Source organism: Elephantulus edwardii, unplaced genomic scaffold (assembly GCF_000299155.1).
Source record: "Elephantulus edwardii isolate Elephantulus edwardi_28Jun2011 unplaced genomic scaffold, EleEdw1.0 scaffold00044, whole genome shotgun sequence".
NCBI lineage: Eukaryota > Metazoa > Chordata > Mammalia > Macroscelidea > Macroscelididae > Elephantulus > Elephantulus edwardii.
The window spans coordinates 17,160,803-17,179,029 of NW_006399794.1; the positions used below are offsets into that span (position 1 = coordinate 17,160,803).

The 18,227-nt window shown below is 38.7% G+C and overlaps 1 protein-coding gene and 1 pseudogene across 1 annotated transcript in view; one reads left to right on the forward strand and one right to left on the reverse strand.

The window, feature by feature from the left end:
• The window catches only part of POLD3 (polymerase (DNA-directed), delta 3, accessory subunit), a 68,501-nt gene extending 54,181 nt beyond the window's left edge, over window positions 1-14,320 (forward strand). The window contains exons 10-12 of the mRNA XM_006885579.1: window positions 5,884-5,996; window positions 7,637-7,715; window positions 14,118-14,320. Of these exons, the coding sequence (XP_006885641.1) occupies window positions 5,884-5,996; window positions 7,637-7,715; window positions 14,118-14,320 (395 nt within the window). The remainder of the gene's footprint in view (window positions 1-5,883; window positions 5,997-7,636; window positions 7,716-14,117) is intronic.
• LOC102866570 lies at window positions 10,084-10,519 on the reverse strand (annotated as a pseudogene).
• Window positions 14,321-18,227: the final 3,907 nt, after the last annotated feature.

The following is an 18,227-nucleotide window of genomic DNA, read 5'->3' on the forward strand; positions in this document are numbered from 1 at the left end:
TTTTTTTTTAAAAAAAAGGTGTTATATGATAAAATAAAGCCTTAAATGTATTCATTCTGTGGCCTGAAATGAACATTATAAAGTATTGCCACTTCATTTTCTTTGATGGATTTGATTCTCTGTTGTTAATCAGAGACCTCTAGACAATGTAAATTGGTTCCATTTCTAGAACTTTGGTGACTGTTTCTTGACATCCCAACTGGAGAATATTTGGCGTGGCTGAAAGGTCTGTCTATGTTGGTTGGGAAAGGAAAGGGACATGGGAGTCTTTGTACTGATGAATTTTGTGAAATCCTTTGTTGCACAAACCTATGTTTCCAGTATCATACCATCTATAGTTGGCTGCTTTCATGTGCTCTTGGTATAATTACTGAAAAAACAAAACAAAACAAAAAACCTAACACTTTATCTAAAGGAAAAAAAAGAGTATTATTATAGTGAGACTGAGAAAAATTAGATACATTATGTATACTATATTGAAATAGATGAGGGAGAGAACAGTTTAAAAGCGATATATGATTGGGTATTATATTCATGACAAGAGTCCAGAATGAAGGTTGCGTAGTGGAGTATACTTGGGCGGGGAGGACAGACTGTATACCAATGAAAGAATTTTTCTTTTACTTTTCAAAGAGCGAACTTGGGGGGGGGCAGCGAGAAGAATGCAACAATGAATGAATGGAAAACTAAAGTCCCTGTAAATGTTCATTAAAATTAATAAAAGAAAGGTTTTTTTATAAAAAAAGTCTTAACATTTTCAGTTCTTGCAGATTGCTTAAGGAGGAGATTAAATATGTCTTTTTTGTTGGGGGTTTTTTGTTGTTGTTATGTGTCTTTTAAAGTAAAGATGGGCAAATTAAAAATAGTCTTAAGACAGGAATTTATGAATGATTTTCTAGGAATTCTGATTACCCATTTCTATCAGAAAACACTTGGAAAACAAGTGTTTGCTGTATCCCTGAAATTACTTTGTCAGAATTCTTACTGTGCTCCATTACATACCTTTCATCAGATAATCTGTATCTATAGAAATCTGTCTACAGATACATTAGAATACACCAGTATATCAAGCATTCCATATGCTTATGTCACTAAAAAAACATATTGAGACTGAATGCTTGATAACAGTTTCAGACAGACCTGGAATCTAGAGTATGAATATGGAGAAGGGTTTTGTCTCTTTGAATTTAAGTTCTTTATAACAGAGATTATGGTGGTTTTGTAAGGTTTTATAAAATGGATAATATTTGAAAGTTCTTTAAATTCTAGTTTTCCCTATTTTTTCTTAAAATACTCCTTGATAAGTAAGTATATGTGTAAGATTTGTTGTTCCAGCATTACTTTTACCTCTGCAATTTAGGAACACAAACATACAATTTTAAAAATTAGATTAAATGGACTTTTTGTTCCCATTCCAAAGAAAGGTGACCCAACAGAGTGCGGAAATTATTGAACAATATCATTAATATCACATGCAAGCAAGAATTTGGAACAATATGTCAACAGAGAACTGCCAGATGTGCAGGCTGGATTTAGAAGAGGTCGTGGTACTATGGATATTATAGCTAATGTTAGATGGGTCTTGGCAGAACGCAAAGAATACCAGAAGAATGTCTATCTGTGCTTTATTGATTATGCAAAGGCTTTTGACTGTGTGGATCACAACAAGCTGTGGCTGACTCTGAGAAGAATGGGAATCCCAGAACATTTGATTGTGCTAATGCAAAACCTATACTTGGACCAAGAGGCAGTCATTAGAACAGATCAGGGAGACACTGGATGATTCAAAATCAAGAAAGGGATCCGTCAGGTATGTCTCCATACCTTTTCAATCTGTATGCAGAACAGATCATCTGAGACGCCGGGCTGTACGAGGAGGAGTGTGGCATCAGGAATGGTGGAAGAGTCATCAACAACCTGCATTATGCAGATGACACAACCCTGCTTGCTGAAACTGAGGAGGACCTGAAGCGCTTCCTGCAGAAGGTCAAGGACTGTAGCCTCCTATATGGATTGAAGCTCAACATCAAGAAAACAAAGATTCTCACCACTGGGCCAGTGGCAGCATCAGTATGGATGGTGTAGAAATTGAGATAGTTAACAGTTTTAGTTTGCTTGGCTCCACAGTCAACACTCTTGGTAACAGCCACCAGGAAATCAAGAGATGAATTGCATTGGGGAAAGTCAGCTGTGAGGGACCTCTCAAGAGTACTGAAGAGCAACGATGTCAGTCTGGAGACAATGGTGTGCCTGATCCAGGCTATAGTCTTTGCAGTTATGTGCTGTGCATCGGAGAGTTGGACAGTGACTAGGGATGTTAGGAAGAGAATTGATGCCTTTGAGCTGTGGTGCTGGAGAAAAGCATTGAATATACCATGGACTGCTAGGAGAACAAACAGGTTTGTCCTGGAGAGGGTGAAGCCAGAATGCTCCTTGGAATCAAGGATTCTGAAGCTTCGTTTGACATACTTTGGGCATGTTGCAAGGAGGGACTGGTCCTTGGAGGGGGACATCATGTTTGGCAGAGTGGAGGGGCAGCGCAGGAGAGGAAGACCTTCGATGAGATGGATCGATTCTCTGACTGGAGTGGTGGGAATGACTGTGTTTGAGATGGCTAGGTTGGCACAGGATAGAACGGTGTTTAGGGCTCTTGTACATAGGGTCGCTATGAGTTGCAAGCGACTCGATGGCACATAACAACAGCTGTCGTCTGACTGAACTAAATGATCTCAACAATTTCTTCCCCTCTGTTGTCCATCTTTCAGGAATTTGTTGCAATTTCTTTTCATTAAAGCCTCTTGGCCCTTCTATTCTCTTGTCTCTTAATGTTATTAGGTGTTCTGGTGTCAGTCCCATCTCACAGCAGTCCTGTCGGGTGCTCTCCATTCTCACAGTCTGCTGTGGTTACAATGACTACTACATCATTCTGCATCAGTTCCTCTCACTGCAGACATTCTTCTCTGCTAACTCTCCACTTTTCCAGTCCCTTTTCTAGGGACAACATGCTCGAAGTGTGTGAGATGATCATCCTTGCCTGTAAGCAACACTTTGGCTGCACTTCTGAGGTGTTCATACATTCTAGCTTCTTGGATTATTTGCCCAGCGTATGGATTGAATAGTTGTAGCAGAAGGCTACAACCCTGACACACACCTTTCCTGCTTTTAATCCATGCAGTAGACCCTTGTTTAAATGACTGTTTTTAGGTCTCTGTATAAGCTCTGCATGAGCACTGTTAAATGTTCTGGCAATCCCATGCTTCTCAGTATTATCCATAATTGATTATAATCCACACTGTTGATTGCTTTTCCAAAATTAGTAAAGCATAAGTAAACATATCTCTCCTTTCAGCCAAGATCCACCTGACATCAGTGATGTCACTTATTCCATGGCTTCTTCTGAATCCAGCCTGAAATTCTGGCAGTTACCTGTGGATATGCAGCTCCCGTCACTTTATAGTACTTCTCGGCAAGAGTTTCCTTGTGTGTGATAATATCTGTATTCTCTATTGGAGTACCATTTTTTAGAATGGGCACAAACAAGTGTGAGTCTCTTCCACTTGGCTGACCAAAAAGCTCTTCCAGATTTTTTTATCTTAGATAGAAAGTGAGCACATGTAGGCTGTATCTGTTTGCTGAACCACCCTCAATTGATACTTTGTCAATCATGAAACCTATTCTTTGCCATTCCTTTGAGCACAGACTGGTGTTCTTCCCTTACTACCTTTGATTCTTGGTCATATAGTACTTCCTGAAATGGTTCTTTGTTAAACACTTCTGTTTGGTATAGTGACTTTTATTATCCCTTCCTTTTTAAAAATACATGTATATAAATTTCCAGTATCATTCATTATTTTTTCCCATAGATTCTTTCAGTTTCTAATTTGCGGTTTGAATCTTTTTTTTAGTTCTTTCAACTTGAGATATGCCAAGGGTCTTCTCTTTTGGTTTTAATTCTAGATTTTTACCCATTTCATTATAATACTATGCCCTTTGAAATCTTCTGTTCAATTCTTTTACTCTATCTTTTTTTCCTTTTGCGTTAGTTTCTGTACATTCAAAAGCACATGTCAGAGGCTCTTCTCATGTTAATTTTTGTCTTTCCCTTCTTCCTAATTTTAACCTGTAAATGTCACTAAAACTTGTCCTTCATAGTTTACTCTTCTGTTATCTGAAATACTGGTGGTGTAGCAGCCAACATCATAGCAACCTGCAGTTAAGACAAACTGGCAAGTGATGGTTTTTCTCTTATAAGGATTATATTATTTTATGCCTCTGCTTATCATGCTTTTGGGGGGGGGAGCAGAGAGATATAAAAAACAGGGATGTATATGCTAGTCCTCCTTGACCTGGAAATCTTTCTTGGGAATTTAATTTCAGAAGTGATTGATCTCCCTTATTGAGAAATTATTCTTTGTAACAATGTTTGCAATGTCAAGAAAATAGTGGTCTTTCTGCCCGCATAGAACTTACTTAACACCTAGAGGAGAAATCTAGTAAACATTTGCATATGGTGCAGTAAGAAGAGTCTTGGTGCGTGCCACTAGGATGAAATGTTTTCCTTGGTAAGTTAAGTAGTTACAGAACTGGAAAGAAAATAAGAACTCCTAGATTTATTACTGTGAGTACTCAGAATTCCTTTTCTTTGACTTCCTTACTTCATAAACTTTCCTCCTACCACTGCAGCACATCTACTCTTATGGCACAGTTTTCTTAACAGCTGTATCTTCTGAAAAATAGGTGTTTTGTTATTTGGTTTGACTTACCTCTTTTGTGAGCTCCCCTTGTGTCCTAACCCCCCAGCACTGGTTTAATAACCAGATTAAGGTCCTTCTTTCTCTCTTGTTTCCCAGATGTTATAATGTTTTGAGGCTCATTTCATACTTGAAATATATTATGGATTATTATTTAAAAAACTTTGGCTCTTGTTCTACTTCCCCTCTTTAGGTCATTTAGCCTTGAGCCCTCCACTTTAATAATTTTTAACTCTGACCTAATCAGTTGGAAGAATTTAAAAACTAAGACTTGTGCTAAGAATTTGAATACAGCCAGGAAATTTAAGGAGCAGGTAAGGCTAGACCAGTCCATTCTCTGGTCTGCAGTTTCATTGTGGTAATTAGTTAATAAGTCAGCTGACTGATTTCACTTCTTAGGTTAAGTGCCTATGTTAAGACCACTATTTTGAAGCTATTCCAAAATGTTGAAGATTCATTTGATGACATATTTTCTCAGATCTATTTACATAGTAATATTTTTTTTCTCTAAAAGCATCCTTCTGCAAATTTCTGAGTAGCAGCACAAGCCTTATCAGTGGAGCAACCAGTAGTAAAGGTTTCTCTATAAAATAATTTTTGGATATTAATTCTTAAGGCCTAAATTGCATAGTACCACTGGAATAGCAAGACTGAGGAATCAAACCAACTTGGGATTAAAAACTCCCTCAGTTACAAGGTGTGTGACCTGAGAAAATTTAGTCATCTCTTTCAACCTTAGTTTTCTCAACTCTGATGTGTGAATAATGAAAATTTGCCTCTTAGAGATGTTGATGAAAGGATAAAGTGAAGCGCTGTGAAGTGACATGCATGAAAGGTCATTGAAGATCAGTAGGTATTGGTAAAACAGCTTCACGCTCTGACTTATGAAACTTAGCACTATGAAACTTAGCTAATATGTTACCTATGGTATAAACCAACTTCAGTAATTCTTTAGTTTTATCTGTATAAAATAGGTAATTATTTTAATTGTAATAAAAAACCCTTGATTGCCATGAATTACTGCTTGAAAATGCCATTTGTAGAACCTGGGCGTGTAAAGTGGCAGTGGAGAAGGCATGGTACCAGACACAGTTATGTAGTTCTCTTATCTTAGCTTGCTTTATTATTTCAGTCATACCAGACTCTCCTGGGGTTTATGAAGCTGAGTCACCTCCTCCTCCTCCTCCTGCTTCTCCACCTCCTGAACCAGTGCCAAAGACTGAGCCAGACCCTCCTTCCACGAAGGTAAAACTACTAAGACAGCTGAATTTTCACACCATCTTTTAAGTCCAAGAATGTAAAATTACTATACTAATTCCGTTTACTTGTATACTTCATAAATGCCAGTAGATGGCTCTTGTTTCATTCTGCTCTACTATAGATCATATGGCTTTTCTCTAGAAGTAGAATTTTAGCTTTGTGGTATAGTCTCAGGTAGGTAGTTGAGTTGGGTCTTGAGAGTTGTTTGGATTTTCATGACCTCCAGCATGTGCTCCAGCTACAGCTGCTGTGCTTCACTCCTGCTGAAGTTGTGCTAAAAGAAGTATTGCCTGTATCAGAGCAAGGGAGTATAAGAGCGCAAATTAATACTGATTCACATTTGTTGCTTTTAGAAGCTCTTCTGGAAAGGCCCTAATCAAAAATCTGGCAACAAATAGAGGAGTATGAATGACCTACAGCAGCATGTTTTCTGTATTAATTAATTGTAGATAGTGACGAGTTGAGAAAATGGAAAAGAAGCTGACAAGCTTTATAACTATTAATTTTCCTTAATTCAGTACTGTAAAGGTAAATCTTGCATTGTATAGCTGACCCTCCAGCAGAATTCTGTAAATTATACTGGAGGAAATTGCCCATCTTGCTCAGATGGAGCAGCTGGTGGATTTGACCCACCTGCCTTTGGATCAGTAGTGCAACTCCTTAGCTACTAGGTCACCTGAATTTCCCAAAGAGTCACTAGAACAAAATAATACTTAATCTGAGTCTAATTTTCTCTCACCTCCGTTGCTGTTGAGTTGATTCCCACTCTTAGACACCCTGTAGAATAGAGAGTACTTCCAAGGCTGTAAGCTTTGCTGAAACAGACTCCCACATCCTTCTTGTGAGTGACTGTTGGGTTCAAACAAGAGTAATTAATAACCAGTTCTTACCTGCTGAGCCACCAGGGCTCCATGAGACAAAATTAGATAGTTGGTATGTTGAAATAGGCTCCTAGTGACATAGTCCATAGGAAGTTGTACTGCAAACTCAAAGGCTGTGCTTCCCTGCAGTTCAGATCCACCAGCAGTTGTTCTGGAAAAAGATGGACATTCTCCTACCGTACAGTTTACAGACTCAATAACTCAACAGAGGATCAGCTATGAGTTAGTTCCAACCTGGTCTATGAGAGGGAGAGAGAATGTTGAAATGGCAAAGCTGGAATATCTAATGTCTAGAGCACAAATGTATGCCATAGATGCACCTGCTCTTATTTCCATGCTATCCCTGTGTATTCCATACTATCTGTTGCAGCATTTCATCAAAGCACTTCTTATAGTGTATTGCAATGGTTTGTTCTCTTTCTTCTCCACTAAGTGTAAGGATCTTGTCCTATTTGTCGCTATGGTGGCTAAGCCACCAGCACAAGTTTGTTGACTCAGTGAACTTAGTTCTTTGCTCACTATGATTCACTCCATCTCATAAAAAGTGAAAAATTATCAAGCCTTCTAAGGAGCCTAAGAAATGTATGTGATGGGACTAGTCCCCTAGAAGGAAATGTATAGAGTTCCTCTTTCAACTATTTTCAAAATGGAATATTGGAAAGTAATTGTTACAGATTAAGCTTTTAATTTTATTTTTCTTATAGCTTCATTGATCATTCTAACATTTATCCTCTGATCTTTTAGGGCTCAAATGGAGAAAACAAAAGAAAACGAAAGCGTGTATTAAAATCTAAAACCTATGTGGATGATGAAGGCTGCATAGGTAAGAAAAAATGTTTGCTTCAAATCCAGAAGTAAGTTATTATAGAGAAGCACCATAATGCTTCATAAAGCATTGTGTTTAATGTATATCTGAGTCATCTCTTAGTGATGCCGGAATGCTATAACTAAAGTCAGAATGCTTGGGTCTTGATTAGGCTATAAAATGAAGCTTTGAGATTTCAGGTAAAAGTTGTGTAACCTCTGACAGGGAAATTTCTTGACATGTGAAATGAATGTAAAATAACTATTTTATTTTGCATATTGATGAGGTGGTTGTAAAAATTCAAATGAAGTTATAGATCTTTAAGACACCTTCAAGATGAAACCCACAATTTGAACTTAAGAAAGGTTGTTTTGTCAGTAGAAAAGAAGGTATTGTTGGTATTCTGTCCCATTTGTTCTTCTGAGGGAGGTGACTCATCTAAATCTTTTTTATGTTTCCTCTTTGTAAGGCATGTTATATAAAGACATGTGCTTGCTTTGGAGCCCTAGAGGAGAATTAGAATTCAGGTCATGAGTCAGTGGTGAATTCTGTAGCCATGTTTTTGCCCTTTCCACAGTTGAACCACACCGCCTTTTTCTGTGGCACATTTAGGATCTAACTTGATGCTTGATGGGGTGCTAAGGTCTTGGTGTACTTTATTTTTTTGTTTTGGAAAGAGCATTTCTCTCTTATTTCAGTCCTTTTTGTGATTTTCCTTGTTTATTTTTTTCCCCATTTCTCCTTTCTTGTGGACATAAATTCTCTGTCCTTAGAGAAGTTTTTTACTTTTACCTTGATTTTGTTGTTTCTAGTCTAAACTCTCATAAAGATTGAGTGTGTTAGCTCTTTATAGCAGAATGGTTGTTAAAATTAGTGACGATGCCCATTGATTTTGTACCCTATCTGAGTTCTCACTTACCACTCCCCTGAAAAAAAAACACCTTCTGCTAATTTAATTATAACGTGTTGGTAGGTTGATTGTTAAATCACTTGGCTGTTAACCAAAAGTTAATGTTTGAGCTCACTAGCTGCTCCTTAGAAGAAAGCCGTGGCAGTCTTTCCCTGAAGATTTGTGGTTATTATGTACCTTAAAGATTACTTACGACCTTGGAAATGCTCTGGGACATTTTATTCTTGTCCTACATGGTCACCAAGAATCAACTCAATGGCAGTGTGTTTGGGTTTTGTTTTTTATTGAGGAATAGAATTCCTTACATGTGGGGATTCTGTGTAGGTTTCTTGTGAGCCTATGAATTAAGAACTTCAGGTGGTCTTTCTCTACCCCAATTCCACCCTGCCCCCTCAGTTTTCTAACAGAAGACTTGTTTTTCCTATTGACTGTAATATATTTACTCCTGGCTTTCTTAGCCTATTTTTTTGTTGTTGTTGTGTACTGTCAAATCGGGTCTGACTGGCACAGGAGGAGTTTGCTTCCTCCTCCTTCTCAGCAGAACATCTGGTGGATTCGAAATGCGTACCTAAATTCAGGATTGCAGCGCAGCTTCTTGCCACTAGGCCACCAGAGCTCTTTCTTATTTATTTATTTTTGAAACTTAAGACAAAATAATCAGTACTAGTGTTTTCCCCTCCTTTTTCCCCAAAAGGAAAAAGTCAGCTATATCTTTGTGAGAATCCATGCAAACTTGTGCCTAATTACCTCCTTCTTTGTTCAAAACACAATACTCCGTTTTTGGCCAGGTGTGGGATGTGGACTTTCTTGCACTCCTCTCTCCAGACAGGCCTATTAAGATCCTTGGACGCAACAATGAAAACTCTGCTCACATAGCACTTTTTAAAAAATGCTTTTAGTCCAAGCTCAACCTAATGAATCTTGGCTCCTCTTAATGACAAAGGAGTTCTGCTTTCCTTTTTCTGTCAGTTTGTTCCAAATATGCCACCACAGGGGCCTGCCCCTTCCCTGTGCTGGGACAGCATTGTACTGAGGATTTAAAATACTAATATTTCTCTTTCTATGCATTCGCTATAGGGACCTGAAATTTAGGCCCCTAAGAGGGGTTTAGGATGGATTCTTGGACAGAGGGGTGGATTTCTAAGCAAACTAGTTGAATGGAAAGAGATCTGAGTTTACTCACACACACCTGCACTTTTAAAAATAACGACAGTTTAGAAAAGTGGCAATTTTTCAGTTAAACTCACTGCTGTCAAGTTGGTTCTGATTCATAGTGACCATAGGGTTTCCAAGGCTCTAACTGTATGACAGCAGACTGCCTCCCTCCTTTCTCCTTTGGAGCAGCTGGTGAGTTTGAACTTCTGACCTTTTTGGCAAGTTGATTAATTCTTTAATCTCTGTGCTACTAGAGCTTTTTTTTTTTTTTTTTTTTTTTTTTTTGGTGGTGACACAATCATTTTATTGGTCTTACATAATTTATTCCCAATATCTGATATTACACACTTTTGGATCTTTGAGATACGCAGGATCCTTGTATGTAACTGACATAAATCCCAGTTTTTGAGACCTCTTAATTGCTTTTGTGATTTCTTTTTGTTTCTTCCCACAAAGACCTGTTATGGTGCCTTCCATATATGCATCCAGTAAATGGAGAAATAAACTGGGAAAAAAGCTGTACATTCTTATAATCTACATGTTTTTCACACAAGATACATTTTTTAAGAGGTTCCTTATAAAGATTCTCCATTGGAATGGGCAAGTCCTCATGGTTGGTCACCTGTTTATACTGGGAGCAAGCTCTTTTCCATAGCACCGAGTGAGTCCTGGAATCTCTGAGGCCGACTGCAGCCGTTACCAAATGCGTCAGTTTTTTTCTTCTCAGAGCACCACAGAGCGTCACCGTACTTGCCATTGCTCCTCGTTCTTCCCGTGTCTTTCCTGTTTCAAAATCGTCCGGTTTGGTCTACTAGAGCTTCTTAATGAAAATAAATGTACTGTGTTTTTAAGTTGAAAACTCCTTTGTTCTGTATTTCAAAGTAACTATAGCTTTGAGTATGGAAATGTTCCTTTTAGTTTTTCCACCACACTTGATATGCTGCTGAAGACCTATGTTGATGTTCCCTGACTGGTTTTTAACTTCTCCAAGCAATACGTTGTTGAAAATTGTCAACACGGCAGCCTATTGTTTCATTAATAAGCCATAAACTAACAATTGGTGGATTAGAATTAGTTTTCAGACATGCTGTCATTTGACTATAAAATATTACTTGAAGAGAGGACAGTTTGACAGTATAAACTCTCACTCATTGCCATGGAGTGAGAACAACTCAGAGCTGACCCTCCAATGGGTTCCCAGAGGCTATAAATTGCACTAGAGGAGATTGCCCTATTTCTCCCTGGGAGTAACTGGTGGATTTGAACCACTCACTTTTAGGTTGGCAGCATAACTCTCCATCAACTACCAATTGCTAGTAAGCTATTTTCTCTATCTATAGATGGCTTTTCAGACTTGACTAAGGTACTCAATTCAATTACATAATGCTTTTGAAGGCATGTATAAGATAGAACTGCTATTCTGAAAACATAATTGCTGAGAACAAATGGTTATGGCCAAGAAACTTTCCCCACTTAGTACAAGGTTCCTCAAACTTTGTTGCATATGTTCCTCAAGCTTTGTTGCATTACTACAGTTAAAATTCTAACTCAGTAGACCTGGATTAGATGTGAAATTATACCTCTCTAATAAACTTGCATAAGGATGCTCTGCCGTCTTGCTGTAGTCCATAGAAAGTTGTTTCCCCAGCCCAAAGGCTACGCCACTCTAGCTGCTCAAATCCACCCTCAGCTCCAAGGAAAAAGAATGGGCAGTCTTCTTCTATGCGATTTAAAGCCTCCAAAAACCCACTAGAAGGTCAGCTAAGTCAGTACTGATTCGATGACAGTGAGTTGGGGCGTATGGAGGGGTGATATTAATTTTTTAAAATAAACTTGCAGAGACTATTGATGCCTCTGGCCTCAGACGCACCGTTTAAATAGTAAAGCCTGCTTTTCTTCCAGGAAAACCTTGTGGATTTAAATCATCAACCTTTTGTTGGTGGTTTGTGTAATACACTAGTATTACCTTAGTAAGACCTTGTTGTTGTTGGGTGCCACTGAGTTGAGTATGACTTATAGTGACCCTGTGAACAGCAGTTCTGAACCTTGTCCTATTCTATGCCATCCTCAACATCTCTTGACACACAGGATCCTGTTGCTGCAGTCATTGTGTCAGTCCATCTCATTGAGGTTCTTCCCTCTTCTTCTCTGACTCTCCACCTTTACAAGCATGATGTCTCTTTCCAAGGGTTAGCTCAGAGCGTATAAGATAAAGTTTTGCCATCCTTGCCTCCAAAGAGCATTCTGATTGTACTTTGTCCAAGATGTACCTGTTCATTCTTTTTGCAATTCTTGGGCTATTCAGCACACTTCTCTAATACCACAACTCAAAGGTTTTAGTTCTTCTTAGAGAATGCTTAATATATGTTTAAAGCTTTGTAGTATCTTTTTGCTTCTAAGTTGGCAGGAATTAGAGTGAATACTAGGCTCTTTAAAGTGCTGATTAGTTTTCAGAATTTTTGGGAAGAGGACTGTCAATTACACATCCTTAATGGAATTGGAAGTATAATGGGTATGGACTATATTGTGGCAATAGCTAGTCAATCTCTAGCATTGTCCATGGTGAAGGGAAAAATAGCATTGAATGTTGTCATCGTCATTGTTTTTGTTTAGTGTCGTCAAGTCAACACTGAGATAATGACCCTAAATATAACAGAACTCAGTCTGATCCTGTTTCATCCTTAAAATGTAACTATTATTGCAACTGCTGTGTCAATTCATCCCATTGAGGGTCCTCTTTTTTGCTATTCCTATGCTTTTAAACACCAAAACGAAACAAAAAAACCAAACCCAGTAATACTGAGTTGATTCTAAAATCTGGTGAACCTCCACTGCATTTCCAAAGCTGTAAACCTTTATGGGAGGAGACTGGCCATTTTTCTGTCTTGAAATGGTTTGGTGGATTCTGCCAGCTTTCTTGTTAAGTGTAGTATGTAACTAATTGCACCACTAGAGCTACTTTTAGGGCTTGCTAAATGCCGCTACATGGGCCTGTATAGTCTTTGAGACAGTATTATCCTGATTTTATAGGGAAGGAAAGAACAGTGATTTTCAATGTGATCTTTATATTAACACCATCAGTATTGCTGAAAAGCATGTACTGAAGCTAGTGAATCAGAAACTATGGGTGGAGCCCAGCATTCCATGTTTTTAACAAGCCTTCTGGGGCATTCTGATGCGTATTTGAGATTATATAAATTGGAGACTAGGTATTAGAATAAAACCTGTACATCTAGGATACTTTGACAAGTAGAAATAAATTTTTAATAAGAACTTAAAACTACCATGGCTCTTTAATGGGGGAAAATCCTTCACTTTAATCATTTGACTATTAATTAAGCATATAAGATTACTAAGAAAAGTTCATTGTTTCTTCCTTATTGGCTTCCACCAGAAAGACAGAGAAAGAATTTAAGTGAGATTGATTATGTAGCTGCTGCAGCTCTCTAAAATCACAGGAAGGTGGCATTGCACTGTTTCTTATGGTAGTTGTATGTATTGTAGTAACACTGAAGACTTCAGTTCCCTGTAACATCATTGTTGCAAACTATTTTCTGTGGCTGTGCCTTATAATGACTTTAGAGCTTTCTTATAAAGACTTCTCACTAGTATTTTGTTCTTGTTGTTGTTGTTGTTGATGAGTCAGACTGACTCATATCTGACCCTCCAGTGGGATTCAGAGACATTAAGTCATTCACACAAGAGGAGAATGCCTACGGCAACACAGCTCTTCTCACTAGGCCACCAGAGCTCCTAGTAGAATTCTCTTCAAAATTTCTGTTAGGGAAGGTTCAGTTCGTTTTTTGGGGGGAGGAAAAGACAAAATATGCTTTTGACTGGTAAGAATGTTAGAGAATTGGTAGCTTTGTTTCTCATTCTATCATTGTCCTTCCTCGAAACCATCAAGTTTTCTTGCCATCTGTCTGGTAGAATTTTCATGAGAGTTATCTTCATGATGGACATCACTACTAAATCATGGGTTGATATAGTCATTCAGAACAGTTGACTGATTAATCTTTCAATTGAGTGACATTAGGATGGAGCTTGCTGGAGGAACCCAGGATAAGCTGATCGAGGGCTGACAAGTACACTGAGATTTAATCAGTGAAATGATAAGCTATGGGGGAGTTTTGGGGGAGTAATGGGGAATGTTAATTCTAAGACCAAACTAGAGCTTTGTGAGCCCAGGATTTGATTCCTCCTTGACGCCAGATCTGCTTTCTTCTGGGAGAGAGTATCGATCGGCTCACCAACTCAAGCAAGAAGTCTGAGCAAGCCTTTTAATTACGCTTGATAAAGTAATGTTCTTCCTGACTCAGCCCATTCATATCCTCTTTTTATTCTTATTCCACCAGTTACTGAGAAAGTCTATGAGAGTGAATCCTGCACAGATAGTGAAGAGGAGTTTAAGATGAAGATATCTTCTGTGCACAGACCTCCTACCATGACTATGAAAAAAGAACCCAAAGAAGAACGAAAGGGCCCCAAGAAAGGGACTGCTGCTCTGGGCAAAGCCAACAGACAAGTGTCCATTACTGGATTCTTCCAGAAGAAATAAACCTCATCTCCCTTAGGTCAGAGACTTGGAAAGCTCAAGGGAGAAGACTAAGATAAAGAAACTTTCTCACTTACTGTGTAAGTTTGCCTGGTTCCTCACCTCACCTGCATCAGAAGACTTCTTCCATCTATGTGAGGTTTATATGCTTTGTGGTTTTCATCCAAAAGGAAATCACTTGGAAGCAAGAGGCAAAGGAATATTTAAAAGCTGTTACTTTCTAATGACATTTTTAAAGCACAGTATGGCCTGTCCAGGAGAAGAATTCACTCCAAAAATAAATTGGAACAGGTTTCAGAATTATCACTGAAGCCATCTGATGGTTGATCCACTGTGGCCCACCCACTCTGTGCCCTGATCCATTTATGACTCAGGAAGTGTTTCTTCTTGTTCCTTTGTATTCTGTGAGCCTGTGTTGGTTTAGTTAATTTAAAACAACAGCAAAAAACAAACAAACCTGGTTTGTTTACTACTCCCCCCCATAATCTGCTATTACACTCTCTGTCCCCATGAACTAGTTTTCTTTAAGTCTTGGTTGGACTAAAGACGGAAACAAATCTCCCTGTGAATTCCCCTTTGCCCTCCATTATAAAGTACACTGACAGTTGGCTCCTGGTCAGCACATTACTTGTGTCCTACCTCTTTCATAAAAGCTCTTTAGACCTTTACTCGCAATTAGTGGTTAGGTAAAAGCCTCAGACAGAGCACAAATAGAAATTTAATGATGTATTCAACTCCACAAGAAGTTAGAGTCCACATTGATGATGTTAGAGGAGTTGTCATGTAGCTGACACAGTGTGTTTTATATTGCTCATGGTTTTTGTTCTCCTTTCCTACTCTTAGTGCCTCAGAGTGAAACACGTACAAATAAATGAAGGCTGAAGAGAGATCCTTCCTTTCATACAGTGTACAACAGTAAATAAAGTTTCTCCTTCTCAAGGAAACAACATTGGAGAACCGAAGTTTTCCAACAAATTTGCCAAGAAGAAAGAAGGCACACATTTCTATCTAGACATTGTACCACTATATTTTTAACTCTCCTGTTTGCCTAAAAGTTAAGGGTTTCCCAAGAAAGAGTTTGTTAATAGTTCTAAATAGCATTTAAAGCATTTCATTTGTTGCTTGTAGAAGATGAGCTGTTCCAACAATAAGTAACTTCATTATACCTGCACAGGTGGTGAGCTCAGTGGGTTGAGGTGGTAGGGCAGTGACCTTACACAGTGAGCTCTGGTGAAAGGAGTTTGGCCTGACTGCTGACGTGACACAGGACCACAGGTCCAGCTCCCACCCTCCATCTTAACCTGGTATATGAAGTAAGTGATATAATCAACTGTCTTGCTATTTAAAGATAAGATTATGAGTGACCTTGCAATTCATAAGAGTTTTTGAAAGCAGTTGTTACCCATGACTTTCCAGCTGGCTCCTCCATGGGCTGATTAAGATCAGAGGTGTGGGAAGAATTCTGGAATTATGTCTAGGATTTGAGGAAGCTTAGGCTTTGCGTGGCAAGCTTGAGTAAAAGGTCAATATAATGTAAAACCCTTTATAAAAATATAGGGTGGGGGAAAGGTGCAAAGACTGAGCTTATCCTTAAAAGACTTCTGGAAGAATCTCTTTTAAAGTGTGTATGTGTTTGTGTGAGTGTATATGAATGTGTGTGTCATTACTTCTGGTCCTTTTTATAAGTAGTAGTGAAAAATGAAAAAACAGCCTACTCTTCCCTCCCCCCCCTTTTTTTTTTAATGCGAGGCTCTCTAGTAAAACATCTTGAATTGGAGAAAATAGCTGGTTGGGCCCCCTTTCCACAGATAATGTAAATCCTGTGCTCTCTGAGTCCAGTATGCTGCATTGTCTACATTTGGAACTATCCGTGAGGCTTAGTAATTGAGTGGTGGCTCTTTTTCCTTTTATACAATACTACAGTGCTCTGCCATGTTATCCACATGAGTTAAATAAATTCGAGAAGTTGTTTTAAAACAATGCTTCAAACTGAATGTCTGATGGGTCTGTTATTTGACAGGATGGCAGCAGTATATGCAATTATTTAGAGTCTGAACAGGAACAAAGCTGGTTTTCAGTTTATACTATTAAAACTGCATAATCTTAGTCTGAGAGGGACAAGCTCTTTGCTGCTTTCATCATTTTTTCAGCCCTGTGGGAAAGTGCAGCTTCAGCCAGCCTCATTTTATAGTTCATTTAGAAGAAAATCTAGTCCTGATCTTGCATATCATTTTTATTTCATCACCTGCTGGCTGTGTGACTACAGTGAAGTTTCTGAGCCTTAGATTCTTTATCAAAATAGAGTTAAAATTAGTCACCATGTGCTGTTAAGTCTGAGGTAATGTGTATCAAGTAAATTTTATCACAGTGCCTGGCACATAGGTGCTCTAAAAATTGGTGTCCTGATGTCGTAAATGATACCATCAGTTACTGACTTCCTGAGGCTAGTCCTATCAGTGATAAGACCCGGATGTATGCTCATTCAAAGCCATCACTCTGACTATACACGTGGTCAAAATGGAAGGTAGTTGTCCTCTTTGAGGAGTGTGGCTATCTTCTTACAGAAGGGAAATGATATTAGTGGACAGCTTTATTTATTGATGTACTTACTGTGTGTACTGTGTTGAGTCTCTGACCTGAGCACTAGAGAATACAGAGTCAAATAGAATCTGGCACTCGTCTTTAAGGGTCTAGTGGAAAACAGACTAGTGAAGTGAAATTACAAGGCCGGCACTGAGTAGAGTGGTAGATATGCACCTGTCCTCTGCATGCTTGTAGTAGGGTCGGTGTCACAGAAGTCTTCCTGGAAGACACGATGCTCATTTGTTGATTGAAGGGTGTGTAGAATTTTTCTAAGCAAAGAGGGATGGAAGAAATTTTCCAATTAACTGGGCAAAGATTTTTCTTTATGAAATGGACTTGAGACTTAAGGAACAGGGAGGAAAATGTATTACAAAATGGAGGTGGGATTCCATTAAGCAGTTGGTTATTGGTTTCTTGACTTTAAGAAGAGAAGTAACTAGATGTCACTTCTGTAAATAAGATGTTGATGGCTGGCATTTTTTTTGGTTTTGTTTGCCGTTGATAAAATGAGCATTGCTATACATGCCTAAGATCTCATAGAGGAAAAATGTTATGTTTAGTAGATTAATAGACTGCTGTGCTGTTTAGTTCTGGTAACCAGTATGGATAGTTGGACTGTTTACTTTGCCTTCTGTCATCAGCATGGATTTCTGTAGCAGAATCAGTTTTTGAAAAGTCGTTTTAAAAGCTGATTGTTTTTCTGTAATGCTTTCAGTGGTACAAGTCTCCAGTGACTTTACTGGAAAAAAACTGAGCGAGTGGGAGGATGAGTGGAATAATTCTATTCCTTTTCTATCTTTGTTTCTCTAAGAAGACTTTCGTTATTATACAGAAGAGGGCTGAAGAGAAGGGCCATATAAGGAAACTAAATAGTTTCTTGTGGACATGAGTAGAATGAGTGCATAATAATGTACTCTGTGTCAAGACTCGTTTGGGTAAACTTGTCTCCTTTCATAGGTTATGAGATCTCAGTATGCTGTAATGCAGCTTTTTACCACCATGAAACATTCTGGGGCTGCCCGATTTTGTTGTGAGAAGGCACTATTGCTTTCTGAGTTATTGCCCTGGCAGCTCTGTAAATTAGCCCATGCTGTCACCATGCCCTCACTGAAGGGCACATTGTACCCAAATGTCTGTATGTAGGACTGACTCTTGCCACTCTCTGCCGCATGACACTTCCCTCTCCTTGTATCTGAGTCCAGTTTCTTGTGTTCTTAAGTGTGGGCCACCCACAGATTGCCACCCGGGCTTCTTAGCCAGAGAAGCTTGGTAAGGCTTCCCTCCAGTACTTTTTCTGTCTGGTAAACCCACCTTAACTCTAGAATTT